At 38.1% G+C, this 15464-nt stretch overlaps 1 protein-coding gene across 2 annotated transcripts in view; it reads right to left on the bottom strand.

Moving 5' to 3' along the window:
* Positions 1-9751, bottom strand: part of COX10 (cytochrome c oxidase assembly factor heme A:farnesyltransferase COX10) — a gene marked incomplete at both ends in the record, with an annotated part of 120306 nt that extends 110555 nt beyond the window's left edge. The window contains 3 exons of one of the 2 annotated variants that reach the window (XM_084237437.1): positions 3622-3943; positions 5616-5749; positions 9709-9751. In XM_084237437.1, coding sequence (XP_084093563.1) covers positions 3622-3943; positions 5616-5749; positions 9709-9751 — 499 coding nt within the window. The remainder of the gene's footprint in view (positions 1-3621; positions 3944-5615; positions 5750-9708) is intronic. The other variant, XM_084237438.1, reaches the window with a different exon arrangement.
* Positions 9752-15464: the final 5713 nt, after the last annotated feature.

Raw genomic sequence — 15464 nt, 5'->3', positions numbered from 1 at the left:
GAATATGCCAGGATGGCTTCTTTGCCTTTGCAAAAGCTTCTCTCTTTGCTTACAATCCTTTCCCTCACTGCCTAATAAATATACATCCACCTTAATCCCTTCCAGAGGGTGAAATAACATTCACTTCTCTGGGTCCCCCAAGCCCCCTTAAACATACATACATCTGTCACAACATTTGCAATATTAATTTCCTTAATGATAGATATAGTAATAATAATAATAGTATTAATAAGAGTCAATTAGGTGACTACTATGAGATATTGAGAATCCAGGTATTTTACATGCATTATCTCGTTAATCATCACGATAAGACTGAAATATACCATTATCCCTATTTTAAAGGTAAAAAAACTAAGGTACTCTAAGGTTAAGCAAAGTGTCAATGATCACACGGTATTAAAAAAGAGCTCTGGTCTTGAAACACAAATGTATTAGACCAACTTTTTGTTTATACGTATATGTATGTGTACAAAATCTCTCCACCCTTTGGTGGTAGAAGTGGTGTGGTAACAAATGTCAAGAAATGTGAATGTATACCCCTAAAACATATACAGTATTGTGAAGAGTTATCTCAATTATAAAAAAAAATCGTATTTATAATAGCAAGCAAAAATATTAAATACTAAGGAATAAAACCCTCCCTCTTCTATCAACTTCTTGAGGACAAAAATCATGTGAGTTCTCTCTTTAACTCCATCATCTAGCACAAATAAGTGCATTGTAGACACCACAATTAATGTTGAAGGCAGGCAGGCTCATAGTCTTAAAAGGGGAGTTAGAAGTCAGCATCTAGTTCTACTACACAACACAGAAGTCCCTTCCAACTTCCCTCAAAGATGATCTGCTCCCACCTGAACAGTTCCAATGACAAGAACTTTGCCTTACAAGGCAGTCAGCCCATTTCACATCCTTGCTTTCAGTGTCTTGCCTGAATTCTCCACCTGTCAAATTGTCAGTTTCCTTCAGCTCTATCACTGTAATCCCCTTTTTATGGCACTTCTGAACACAAATGGCTTTCATTTATTTCCACTATGTTTTTTAGTTTCTTAACATCAAGGACTCTCCTTAACTTAGCTTTGCTACAACAGCCAGCATCTCCTAAGAACCCTACTTCATATTGAGAGGACCTGCCACACTGCTAGCACCTCCCAGCTCTGCCCTCTGGACCACAAATCAGCAGCAGTTAAGTCAAGAGAGTTACAGATATTTGAAGATGGCTATGATGTCTTCATTCTCCTCACTACTCTCCTCTCTTCTTTTCCAAGCAAACACTCTCGTTCCCCAGGTGACAGATTTCCAATTCCCTCCTTCTTCATAGTGATCCCTTCCAGAGGACCTCAGTTTTTCAATTTCCTTCTTCAAAGCAAGTCCCTAACAAGTGAAAAGCACTGTACCCAGACTACTAGAAGTACTCAAAAAACACTATATGCATGATTTCTGCCATCAAAATCTTAGGGAATATACACATTAAACAGAAATCAGGTGTTTAACTGTAGTTATTTGGAAACTCACTATTAAGGCTCTCCCCTGTGCCAGACATGCCATTGAGTACTTCAAATGCATTATGTGACCTAAATTCTTAAATGACATTATTATTCCCACTATGCAGATGAGAAAATTGCCTCTACATGTTTAAGGAACTGCTTAGAGTCTAACTAGTAAATGTCATAGTCAGGATCTGGACAAGTCTGCTTGCCATAGCCCCCATTTGGGGAAGGGAGACCTGGCCAAGTACAGGTGACAGAAAGCTTAAGGAAGAAGTCATAAAATGATGTGACTAGTTATCAGAGAGGCAGACCAGTCTCTTAGGAAGCAGGAGGAAAGATATGGTGGGGCAGAAGGACTGACCTAAGTAGCAGGATAGAGTGGGGAAGGAAACAAGTTTGGTTTCTGGAGGAGAGTTTAATCATTCTTTTAAAATGAAGCAAAGTTGAGGCAGGAGTAACGGCAAACTCTTAAGTAGGTTAGGAATATAGAAAAGCGATGTTTTTGGAAAGGTTGATCTGGCAGCTCTGAACAGCATACACAGTAGCCCCCTAACCTTCACCTTTGGCCTCACTTGTCACAGTTTCAATTACCTGAGGTCAACTGTGATAGAGATCACATTCACATAGCTTTTATTGTAGTATATTGTTATAATTGTTCTATTATTAGCTTTTGTTTTCATCTCTTAATGTGCCTCATTTATTAAGTGAACTTTATCATAGGAGTATGCATATACCCCTATGAAAATGAAGGTACAGAATGAAGGTAGGCAGATGAAGGTAGACAGAACAATTAGGAGCTGCTACAATAACTAAAGACCTCATAATTTTGGGACTCTCAACTTCAGAAAGGAGGACGAGAAATCTTATAAACAGTACCAAAGACCCTTTGTTAACAGCTGGTTGTTAAGACTACATATGAAGGAAGAATGGAAATCAAAGTTAATGAGCTTAAAGTTTCTCATCTGAGGTAACTGAAAATACTAATATCACTTACAGAAATGGAGTGATAATGGAGAAGAAATCTACAGAGTGACAAGGAGATACAAAAATGGACATATTAAATGATGGTAGGCAAAAAGGTACCCTTGGCAGAAACATGATGATTCCTGCCTGGCTATCATGCATGCTGGGCACTATGACACATTTCCAGGATTCCACCCAGAAAGTCTCATAGAGTTACACTATGTAGGTGTTACCATGATTCTCCAGCCCTTCTGTCCCTAAGTCTATTTAAAGATTTTCTTTAAGTGAGTTTGGCCACTGAGGAATGAAGGTGTCTGGTTTACCTCTTTTCAGAATGGGTTTCAGGCGTAACTCTCTTGAAAACCAAACACCACCATTTCTCCATTCTCTACTTCCAAAAGACTCACTGTCTCATCTTTGATTTCCCAATTTTGACTCAGTAACATTATTTACCCCTCTATGTCCTTGAAGGATACCTGCTTTACCTTTATCATTCACCCATTATATTTCTTCTTCCCATTCTTATTCAAAAAGAAAAGGACACATTAGATCTTCAGGTTCCAGGATGACGTAGAACAGACTTTCTAAATAGGGCAAGTCTAGAATAAGCTATTACTAGGTTTAGTGATGAGATGGGGTGTTATTGAAGCTGCTGCTGACTCATAGGATGGTGGTACAACGCAATGATAGAAAGATGGATAAATACTCAAACTCACTACAATTCGGTACAGTTTGCAATTAAATAAAAAATCTGGCTCCAAACCTCTTTTCAGAGAAGCGCTCTATACTCCAGAGGTCCCAGCAGTGAGCTGGGAGTTCCAGAGGCCAGGTTCACTGCATACCAAGCCAAGCAGTGCAACCCTTCCTGCTTCCAGAGCTCAAACAAATTATCTCACTACATCTTTAAATGATGGCAGGTATAAAAACACAAAAGACAAGGAAATAAACAGGATAAGCATTCTACACTAACTGTAAATAAAGGAGACACTATTTTTAGTACAACATATTTTATGCAATACTATTTATAATTCTGTGTAAATAGAATCCAGAAAATTTGATTTTGAATTCCTATTTAAGAAAGCAAAATAGTGAATGGTTCTGAAGTTTCAAAATATTCCTTTTGCGGCAGTAAACAAAATTAGCTTTATGTTTAACCAGAAAAGCCAAGTACCTGTGAGTTTGATTTTGGATAGTCGAGCCAAAATTCCTGGCAAATCATCCACATGCAGCTTCATCTCTTTCCACTGCTTTTCATCTCTTGTCTGTTTCTTCACATGAACTGAACCTTCAATTATTGAAGCAGATTCTAGTTCTATCACTTCTTTTTTATTTGGCTTTCTGGATAAAGACAGGCTGGAGGGTGAAAGAGATCTCATCTCATATATTTCTGTTTTGGCTGGACCCGAAGATGTTTTTTCAAGGAAAGGAGATGTCAAGGGTTCTGGCTTTGGTTTTACTTGCTGGTTGAGACTTCTGTTCAGCTGTGTGGCATACTAAATTTAAAAAGTACATGTTACCATAAAACCAGAGCCCAATATGCTCTTCATGGCTCTTTAGTAATAGCTCCCATTCACCCAGTTTTTACTTGAAAGATTTTCCTATTACTTTGTAAGTACTTTCTGAATTAACTAATATTAGTTGTTTGCTACATGTTTGCTATGAGATTTGGAGACTACAATAAATATTTCAGCAATGGTTTTCAAATTCTGTGATTAGAAAATCCCAGGAACTTAAGTTCCAAAGGAAAATAAATTTATTTCTTATTCATGGCCACCAGAATTTCCCCCAACATAACACTAGAAACTAAAGGTTTAATATTACATATACAATAACAAAAACTTTATATAATCAAGAGCCCAAGTCAACCTGTTGACTTTCCATGTTCTAAGCAAATAGTACAGAGAGGGGTTCAATGGCCAGGCAAAATCCAGGACTAAGTGATGTTAGAGCACAGCGTCTGTGGAGAGAATGTGGGCTTTAGAATCTAACAGTCTCTACTGCTCAGTAGCCAAAACTAGTAACTTCTACTAACATTTGTGAGGCACTTTATAGTTTTATATATTTTATAGCTTATATAATATATATTTCTTTTAATCTCAGCAATTTGTGAAAGAATATGGGTCATTATTAATACATCTTTGATTAATTTATACAGGAGGAAACCAATGCACAGAAATAAACTGACAAAGAGTCCAGAGTCAATAATGGTTGGCTATAGGACGTCGTGGGATTTAGAGCCGCCTTTCTGATAACTAGATCAGTGACTTCCCCATTATATCGCAAAGGCTTAAACTTACATACTAGTCTTAGAAAAAGAATTACTAATTCATGGATGCATTCTGAGCTCTATTTACATAAAAAGGGCGTTACCAATACTTGACTTTCTCTTCTAAATATTTATTACCCAGAATCCTCACCCAAAAAGTCAATATTTTTGGAAATTTAAATCTCTTTATCAAAGATAATGAGCTCTATTAAGGTTTTATGTCTTAAGTTCAAAAGAGATGACAGAAGTATCAATTAGTCATTTAGATTATGAATTTGTTGTTATTTCATGATTACACTATAATTACGAATTTTCAGCTATCATTTCTCCATTCTATAATCCCTTTTCTACTAGAGAAAATGGCAAATGCCCTCACTGATAATTAAAAGCTACCATCAATATCAACTTAGCTAAAGATCGACAAGAGGACCAAAATGTATTATCAATGCCAATTATAAAATGCCTAGCAAATCAGAGAAGATATTGATGTGCCTACTCAAAAGTGCACATGGTTAAAAGACGTTTAAATGCATTGCTACTGTAAGAAAAGTCATACAGTTAAAGCAATTACCTCTATTACTAATGTATTATTCACAGAACCTTAAAGAATTTTAAAAGAATTTTAGCGTAGTGGAAATATGCCAGAAGTTTTCAATCTTTCTCCAAACTTAATCAATAAATTCAGGATCATACTTTTAACTTCAAATGCTAGAAACTGATTTCAGCTACAAAAAATAAAGGAAAGGACTAAAGTTTTGGATAAACTTAAGATGACTAAGTACAAGTCTTTTTAAACATTACTCCTTATAATGCTTCAAATAACATAATTTTTGAAATTATATTATACAAAGAAAGTAAAAACAGTAGCAGCAGGGTAAAGACAATCTTCAAAAACATACCATGCGCTTGAGGAAGTTAAAGTGCTGAAATGTAATGCACTGCTTCTTGGTGCTCCTGAAAAGATGCATAAACTTGTGAGGGGATTCCTGCACAGCTCTCCTTTCCAGATACCAGACACATCCTCCCATCCAACCTGTAAGAGAGGGAGGAGAAAAATGTTAAAAATGATGAATGACTTCCATGTAATGACTATACCTACGCAAGACTTCCATGTAATGACTATACCTACCCAAAACAAAGCCAATAACCACATTAAGCGCTACACGGTCATGGGCCAGAACACTGAAATGAGCTAATCCAGATTTCTGATAAACAACTTGAGTCCCACTCACTATTAAGTCAGCGTGATTCGTCAGCAGAGCTAAGGAAAGTTTTAATTTCAGGATGCTATGCCTTTATTACAGTAAATGCTAGAATGATCACTCATCAGATCTTTTCAAGAAAAAATAAATACAAAAGTCAGTTCAGTCAATTTAAAAATGAAATTAAGAAGAATTTTTCTTAACAGTAAACTAGAAGATACATTTCATATTAATATTTTGGTCATGTGGAGTAAGACAACTCACAGGGAGAGAAGATAGTTCTCAATAAAATATCAGTCTAGTTAAGAAGTTGTGGGCCTCCCTGGTGGCGCAAGGGGTTAAGACGCAACCCATTGAAGCTATCCGCAGCCACTGCAGCACATTCAATCCATGGCCAGGGAGCTACCCACATGGCACAGCAGACCTCTCCTGGCTTGCCCACTGCTCCCCTCAGCAGTGTATTTCAGTCAATCTGCCTGTTGTGTTCCCCACTCTTTCTCTGGTAAATCCTCTCACCCCCAACACCTCTGGCCTGTACTCCAGTTCTTGTATGCATAAATAAATAAATCTTTAAAAAAAAAAAGTTGTTTGACTTTTAATCTTTCTACTAAACTTTCTCTCAAATAGCAACAAATTCATTGTTTCCCATGTTCAAGCTATTCCAGCTGTCAACAGTAAAGCAAACATTCTATACCTTTCTTTTAAAGTCTCTTCTCCCATGGCTTCAGGACACTAACGGTTCCTGGTTCTCTGCCTTCCTTTTCACTATCCTTTAGAGTCTCCTTTTGCTGTACCTGCCACTTAGAGACTTGTGTTCCCAGTGTTTTAAACTCCACATACTGTCTTTGAGCAAATGCAACTAAAGGGTAATTTTGAATTTTTCACCCATCTCTAGAATCATAATGCCTATTTTCAACTGATATCTTAATATCATCCAACAGATGGGTTGGAATATGTCTTTAAGAACATTTTATTCTCACCTTTATATCTACTCTGCTCCTTTTGTTTATGCTATTTCCTTGCTTTCAATGTCTTGCCTCAACTCTGTCGAATTTTCAGTCTCCTTCAACTTTATCACTGTAAACTCTTTTGTATGGCACTTCTGAATACAAATGGCTTCCATTAATTTCCATCATATATTTTAGTTTCCTGAAGGCAGGGACTCTTCTTCACTCACTTTTGCTACAATGCTTTCTATATATGCTTCAGATCACCCATTTAACTTACTTAGACTGTAGGAAGAAGAACTACCATTGTCCCTTAGAATTCAAGGCAATTATCTCAGACTGAAGAGAAGTCACTTCACAACATCTGATGCTCAATCCTCAATTAATTATGAAATGCTATTTTCCATATATAAGGATGTGTTTGCCTTCATGTGTACATGAAGAAATAACAGTTGGAATCACTCCTCTGATTGAAATTTTCTTTAAAATCAGTCTTCTGATATTCAAGTTTTATTTTTTTGACGTTATGTATTTCTCCTTTGGGATAATATGGTTTCTGCTTTTAAAGATTAGGTCCAGAAGACATCAAGGTTTTATTGTTCTGGACCTAAGTTTTAAAGCCAATTTTGAGCTTATCTGGTCCAATGAGGAAAGTGTATTGCTGAGAGAGAAAGTACCACCTTGGGAAATACCTCTCAAGATTAACTGGGTCAAACAGATATTACAGCATAGTGGCAATGGAAAAAAAAAAACAACAACAACTAAGAAACTGTACTTTTAAACCATGAAAATACTTCATTTAGTCAAAAGATGTCACATTTCTAGGAATCAATACCTTAAAACTAAAACACACAGAGCTTACAATTGAAACATTAAAAATCTGGAAACATGTGACCACATCCACTATTCACCATCAACACTGAGTTATGATTGTAGGACTTTTTAATGAGACAAGCAGACAAATAACAGAAAGGTCTTGAATTTGTTTTTAATGGTATTAAGTACTTTGAACTTTAGAAGCGTAATCAGACATGACCACTGGACACTGAATACTGTCCCAGCTTACTTCACTAGGTAAACTCAACTTCTAGTAATAGATCTTCCAAGTTAATCAGAGGATTCATAGACAATATCTACTGGGGATGTTTTTAATGATTATGTTCTGAGCTTTAAGAAGCTAAGCTGTCTATTATTTCCTTCTATACCAGCTCTAGCAACAGTGTGAAGTACATGTAGCCCACTTACTGACAATGAGGAATTTTGAACAGTCAAGTAAAATTGTCCTATAAGTGGCTGAGGATTTGGAACTGAAAGGCAGAAAAGCAGCTAGTCAGAGAAATGCACACAGGGAAAACCTCCATTTTGTGGTGATAACTCAAGCACTAAGAAAGGAGGAGCTCTCTGACATGAGTCCTAGGGTCAGAATCAGAGATCACACCCGTCAGGGACTGTCAGGGACTGTCAGGGACGGTAGATAACAAAGAAGTGATTCAAAATGAATGAGATTTTCTTTTTTAAAAAAGCTTTTCATTATGGATATTTTTAGTAATACAGTGAGACTCTCTTACTTATCCCCCAATTTCAACAATGCCAGAACTATGCCCAATCTTTTTCACCTATGTTTCCTCCCACTTCCCAGCCTCTTCCTCACTTTTTGAACCAAAAGGGAACTTTCAGATTTTGTAGTTCAACTGCCTCATTTTATAGATGAATAAACTCAAGTTCTTGAAATCACACATACCAGAAGAAACTTCTAAAATAACAATATTATGAGGAAGGGATTTCATAGTCTCAGTGATCAACATTGCCAGGGAGTGCAGAGAGCCTGTGAGAGGTGAGGCCTGAAAAGATTCTGGGGTTTGACCCAAAAGGCGTCCCTGGCTTTTATGCATCTCCAATATGGACAAGCAACACATTTTTCCAGCAGCCCTTAGTTATCATCATAAACTACTGAGGGCAAACAATTCCCAATTCCTTATTCAATGTCTTCACTAGGACAAATTTCATTAATTTACAATCATTGGGAGTCAACAATGTACACCAGGTACTGTTCTTAGGACTGGAGACACAAGTGAGTAAGAATCACTGTCCCCATCTTCACTAAGTTTTTATTCTAGCTGGGAGAAACAGTAACAAAATGCTAGACAATCACAAATAATTACAAACTGTGTTAACGATGATGTAAGAAATAAACTGATGTGAGAAGAGAGAGGTAGGGGATCTATTTTAGATAGGGTGGACATCCTATCTGAAAAGGGTGGACATCCTATCTTAAAAAATGACATCTGAGCTAAGGTCTTGCAAAGGGCCAAGTAAATGCACTCTAGCTTTAACATAGTTGTTAGAGGACCTTCAAGTAGGATTACATCAGGCACCATGCTGCTAGTAGAAAGTCAAGGTGGGGGGGGGGGGAGACTATGGCCCGCCGTCTGTAGTTGTTATCAATATCATTCTCATCGTTGTGATCACAACCCTTTATATTAGAACAAGGTTGGGGCGGGGGAGGAGAAGGGGCTAAAGAGCTTCCCGTGTCGGTACAAGCCACAGGAACTGAGACTGATAAGCCAATAGACTCCCGGAGCCCTAAGATTCTACACTGTCGACTCTCCTTCAATCTCCATTCTCATAAAACAGAAACACACCGACCCCCGAAGCCACAGGACAAAATTAGACGGTGGCTCCAGGGCTTCCACACTAGGCTGCTACAAAGGTCACTTCCCCCGCCGGTACCTAGCCGACCTCGCCAAGGGCTCCCAAGGTTGCAGCTAGCCGGAACCACGGCTTCGCAAGTGGTAAAAAGAAGAGATTTTTCCCAGGATAATGCCCGAGGGCTATTGCGGTACCTGACAGGAGGCGCGAGGAGAGAGTATGCGGGGATGCGGCCATAATGCACGAGTCTGGCCGCTCCCCGGGATGCCCGTGTCCTCTCTCCTCACCGGCTACAGGGCGCCGCCATCTTGCTTCCCCGCCCCCTGTGAGAGGAGAGCACTTCCGGTCCGTCACATCCGGGGGCGGGGGGCGGCGGGGACCAGCTCCAACTGCAGGTGCTGACGCTCGGAAGCCGGAGGTACTTTCGGGAAGCGCGAGGATAGTCTCGAAAAGTCAACTCTGTCAGCGGGAAGGGAAGACCAAGAGCAAACCCGGGGGCCCGGCCTCTTGTTCCCGGAGGTTGCCTGGCTGGCGTCCACGCGTCGGTTTCGAGTAACTTGGTGCGAGGGGCAGGGCTTGGCTGCGGATTGCTCGCGGGATATTTAGGTATTTGGGGGGTGTTGATTAGTGATCTAAGCGCGGGGATGAAATGGTTATCGTGGCGAGGTCTCCCCCTTCGTATCTGATCAGTTTCAGCTTTGCTGTTTTCTCTGTCAAGCGGAAGCGCCGACGTACTAGGGATTGCTTGTGCCTGGGCCATGGTAGAGAACGGAATCATCAAAATATCTCCAGATGAGGAGGTGGCCTAATGGTTAAGATAGCGTACCCTGGAGTGTGATCTGTGTTGGGACACTGACTCCATCTCCTGGCATCGTGCCCTACTTGAACAAATTCTTAAGTTTCTGTACCTCAGCTACCTCCAAAGGGGAAAATAAGTAGTATGTATTTTATAAGACCGTTGAGAGCTGCAGGTGCTGGGAGTGCGAGTGGCTGGAGTTAAGCACAAAACAATTAATGTCAGCACTAAAAAATTGTCATTAGCATTATATTACTATAGCAGAACTCTGCCTCCCTCCCTTCTTGTCTTTTCCTGTTAGAATTCAGCAAGTAAATTTACACTGAAGGAAGAAGATTAAGCTTTTGAAAAAGAAGAAAAGGACAACTTGGTTCTTTCAGGGCAATTTCTGTCTTCAGCAATAAGGTGATCACCATTTTGGGTCATCCTGCTAGGGCCAGAGAATACTGAGAAGAATAACTTTCCTTCCCTTTGGTGGTGATGGGATTTGGAGTTCCCAGTGTCTTTTGGCTTTGGTCTGGAGTGGCGGGTGGAGTCCACAAAGCCTGTATGGAATCAGCTTTAAGACATCCTTTTCCCCCTAACAATTCTATAGCTTAGAATTTACCAGTGAGGCGAGAGTGGGGTTGTCAGTTATAGGGATCAATGTAACGCAGAAAGTGCTGCAGAAACCAGCAGCAGATAAGGTAACAATTCTTTGTGGTTGGGGCAGGGAAATCTCAGCATGCCTAACTACAAGGAAGGGAAAGCATACTCCATGAAAAGGAAAAAACAGCATTAAATACTATTGTAAAAATTTTTAGACTCTATAATGTTCTATATATTTTTTTAAGTATTTGATGTTTACATCAGTAACAAACGTATGTCTTTCTGAGTGATACATTAAGGTTCAAAGAGTTTTGTCTGGGGCCTCCCCGGTGGCACAAGGGGTTAAGCACAGCACTATGAAGCTATCAGCAGCCACCAGTTCTATCTGATCCCCTGCAGGCCAGGGAGCTGGCTCACATGGCACAGCAGACCTCGCCTGTCAGGGCCTGCTGCTCCCCTCAGCAGTTATTTCAGTCCGCCTGTTTTATTCCCCACTCTGACTCTGGTGAATCCTCTCACCACCATCTCCCAGTACATCTGCCCTGTACCCCAGTTCTGGTATGTATAAATAAATAAATCTTAAAAAAATAAAACTTTTGTCTGCCCAAAGTCATCTAGCTGCTGAGTTCCCAAGCCAAGACCCCTAATAGCTGTTACAGCATTACTTCCACCATGCCACACCACCTTATTCACCTAAGTATCTTGAAGAGTCACAGCTTCTGTGATTTATAAAGCACAGCATATCAACCTTGGCTGCCTGTCAGAATCACTAGTAGGACTTTAGAAATTACATGTGCCTGACCCACTTCCAAACGTCTTTAATCAGAAGGGGCTGATGGAATGGATGGAAGTGACTGTAATTTCCTTTTTAAAGCACCTCAGGTAATTTGGGTACAGAATTGAGATTCTAACTGAATTGCTGGATTTAGCTTTTTTTTCTTTGAGTTAGAACAGCAATATCTAAAAATAACACTAGTGTTATATTTTATATACTCAGAAAATATGAATTCCCAAGTTCTCTAGGCTTATAATAGACAAGGAGTTTAATAAACACATTCTCCCTTGACTAACAGATTTTCCTTCTTTTTAAGTCCTTTCCAAAAATAGGGGCAAAGTATGCTGAAGTACACAAATGAATACATTGGCTCATATTTTTGAGAGTAAATATTTTATGGGACTATATGAATATATCTTGCCATGATAGGTCAAGAAGTTCATTCATCAATCTAATTGGTAATTAAGTTAGCCTAGGGAATAATCCTAAACCAGATACTCCTGAAAAGTAATCCTTGCAGATACTTCTGGAAAGAAAACACTTTCATGCCCTGTCCATTGATTTTATCACCTGTAGCTGCAAGGGAGCCTGACAAAGCGGAAAACAGGACTGCAGTGATTAGTTTAGGCCAATCAATCCATCACTGTAGACCTGGACATATTGTCCCAAATCAAATTAATATTAAATGTGGGAAGAATTAGAGAATGGATCTGAATAAACAAAAAGTATGCCGCAATTTTTGTTGATCCTATTGTTTTCCAAACATTTGGATCACAACCCATTTTGTGAAATACTATGAAAATGTGGGAAACGTGATCCATATACACACACACAGCCAGATACACAAAAAATGTTTGGGATTGGGATATGTCAATATTGACGATTTTTACGTATTCTAAAGTAAATCTGACTTCCTGGTTTGGTTTCATTTTTAGACTTACGTTTCTTGGACAAGTTTCCTTAGAAAAATGTCACATACAATCTCTGTCCTTTAATCAGTGTATATTAATAGGACAATAGAGTTATCAGATGGCCTTATAACTCCACCTTTTCATTTAATAGATTTGGAAAACAGGCCCAGAAAGGTTAATAATTTAAGTGATGGAACTTTGTTTTTAGACATCCAGACCATCATTTTTCTCACCCCATCATATTGCCTGTCTTGTCCCTCACTTTACTGACAACATCTCCACTAATGAATGATGTAGGTTTTATAATTACATATGCTTATTTGGCTGTATTTTTACAATTCAAGTAAAATAAAGGTATTTTGTAGGTTATGTTTTTAATTAACTATTTTGTTTAGTTTTGCTTATGAAGAGAGGTATAAAGAATTAACAGCATTTGAAACTAAAAGCACAATTTTAATTATCCCATAATTACTGAAAGTTGAGTTTTATAATTCCAATACAGGTTAATGTCATTAATATAGTCATCATTTGCATATATATTTTTAAACATGATTCTGAATAATCAGTGTAAAGCTTTGTACCTTGTTGAATGTTTCCAAACTTTATCTTGATAATGGTGCCTCTTATTTTCCTTAATGCTTTAGCACTCAGTCAAAAACTAAACTGTTTTTGAGTCCTACATTGTCCAGTTGCTGCAAAATTTTAAATAAAATTTCTCCTTAAAGTCTTTCTACCTATATTAAATCAAATCTGCATTTTATACTACATAACATGGCTTCTGAATATATGATAACATTTTCAAAGCCTTGCTGACTTTCCCATAATAAAGACCGATGTTTCTCTAGGAAAAATCCCAACCTAGAATACATGATGTAATGAAATGACACAGAACCATCTATCTAAAAACAAAACATATTTCAAACCCTAAGGATATGTATAGGATCTACCTTTGTTTTTCCAAAGAAGATATACAAATGGCCAATAATCACATGAAAAGATGCTCAACATCATTAGCAGTCAGAGAAATGCATTTAAAACCACATTAAGGTGTCACTTTACACCCACCGGGTAGCTAAGATAAAGAAAAGAGATAACACCAAGTATGTGAGAATGTGAATATCGGGGCCCTAATATAGTACTGCTGGGGATATAAGATGAGAATAGCTGTTTTTGAAAAGTCTGGCAGTTTTCCAAGACGTTAAATAAAGAGCTATTATCATCTAACAATTTCATTCCTTGATGAAGACATACATACTCAACAGTAAAATGACCTCATTTAAAAATGGGCAAAGTGTTTGAAGAGATATTTCTCCAGAGTAGATAAGTATACAAAATACCAAAATGCCATGAGAACATACTTGGCAATCACGAAGGAACTGCAGATCAACGCCACAGTGAGATGCCATTTCACACCACGAGGACGGCTACAATCAATCAGATAGGAAAAAGTGGAGGCTGTGGATAAATTGGAATCCTTGTGCTGGGAATTTAAAATAGTGAAACCACTTTGGAAAGCAGTTTGACAGTTTCTCAGTAAATTATATACAGTGTTACCATATGATCCAAGAATTCCATTCTTAGGGATATACCCAAGAGCAATGAAAACATGTCTACACAAAAAGTTACAAGTGAGTATTCATAGCAGCATTATTCATAATAGCCAAAAAGTGAAAACAATCTAAAGTCTTAATCAACTGATTAATGGTTAAATAAAGTTTGTCTTATCCATCTGCTTTGGAATGTTTAGCCATAAAAGACACTGGCGTGCTGACACATGTTACAATATAGATGAACCCTGAAAAAAAAAGATCTCATACTGTCTGGTTCCATTTATATAAAATGTCCAGAGTAGACAAATCCATGGAAACAAGACAGTAGAACAGGGCTTGAGGAAAAGAAAAGACTGTTAATCAATATAGAGCTTATTTTTCAGGGCAATGAACATAATATAAAATTGTAATGATGATAGTACAACTATGAATACACTAGAAACCACTGAACTGAATAAATAGTTGAATTATATGGTACATGAAATTATATCTCAGCTATCTTGTTATTTGTTAGGGTAAAGTTAGAGTTACTCTAGGAGACCATTCACCATGTTGGACTGGACTGCTCCTCATCTAGTAATGGCTATTCTTCCCATTAGGTTAGTAGACTGTCCAGAATTATTTCCCAGCCTCCCTTGCAGCTTGTGAGGCTTTGTGACTACTTATGGACAATGGGATGCAAGCAGAAGTGATGTGTTAAGCTACTAAATGTCCTTAACATTAGAAAGCAAGTTCTTCTCTACTTGCTGGGATGCAGATGAAATGGCTGGAACTTGAGCAGCACCATGGATCATAAGGCACAAGTCACATGTTAAACCCAGCAGAGCAACAAAATGGGTACCTACTGGCTATATAACTGCCATACTAGCCCTGGAAAGATTATTTGAGTGAGAAATAAATTTCTAATGTGTTTAACACAGTATTACTTTGGGTATTTTGTTACTTGTAGCACTACTTAATTTAAACAAATTTACTATTAACATGAATATAGATCAACAGTAAATTAAAAGAAATAATGTACCTGGGTCATAGCTCAATAAAAATTCTTATTGTTAAATGATTCACTATGTGCTTCAAAAGACAGTCACAATAAAATGCTGGTTGTTACGAAAAATTACTTTTGAAAGGAAATTTAGGGGTTGTAATATAGTGTAAAAATGTGCTGTAATAAAGCAGCTTGATGGAGTTCATGAACTCAGAATCTAGAAAAAGCAGTCTTAAAAAATAAGGATTTACATGTTCCTTCCACACTACTTAGGAGTGAGGGTACCACGAGCTTAGCCCATCTGTCCCACTTTAGATGCAAGTGTGTGATGTAGAGAATGGGAAT

The sequence above is a fragment of the Talpa europaea genome (genome assembly GCF_964194135.1).
Source record: "Talpa europaea genome assembly, chromosome: 7".
Taxonomy (NCBI): domain Eukaryota; kingdom Metazoa; phylum Chordata; class Mammalia; order Eulipotyphla; family Talpidae; genus Talpa; species Talpa europaea.
This window is presented reverse-complemented; position numbering and strand designations above follow the sequence as displayed.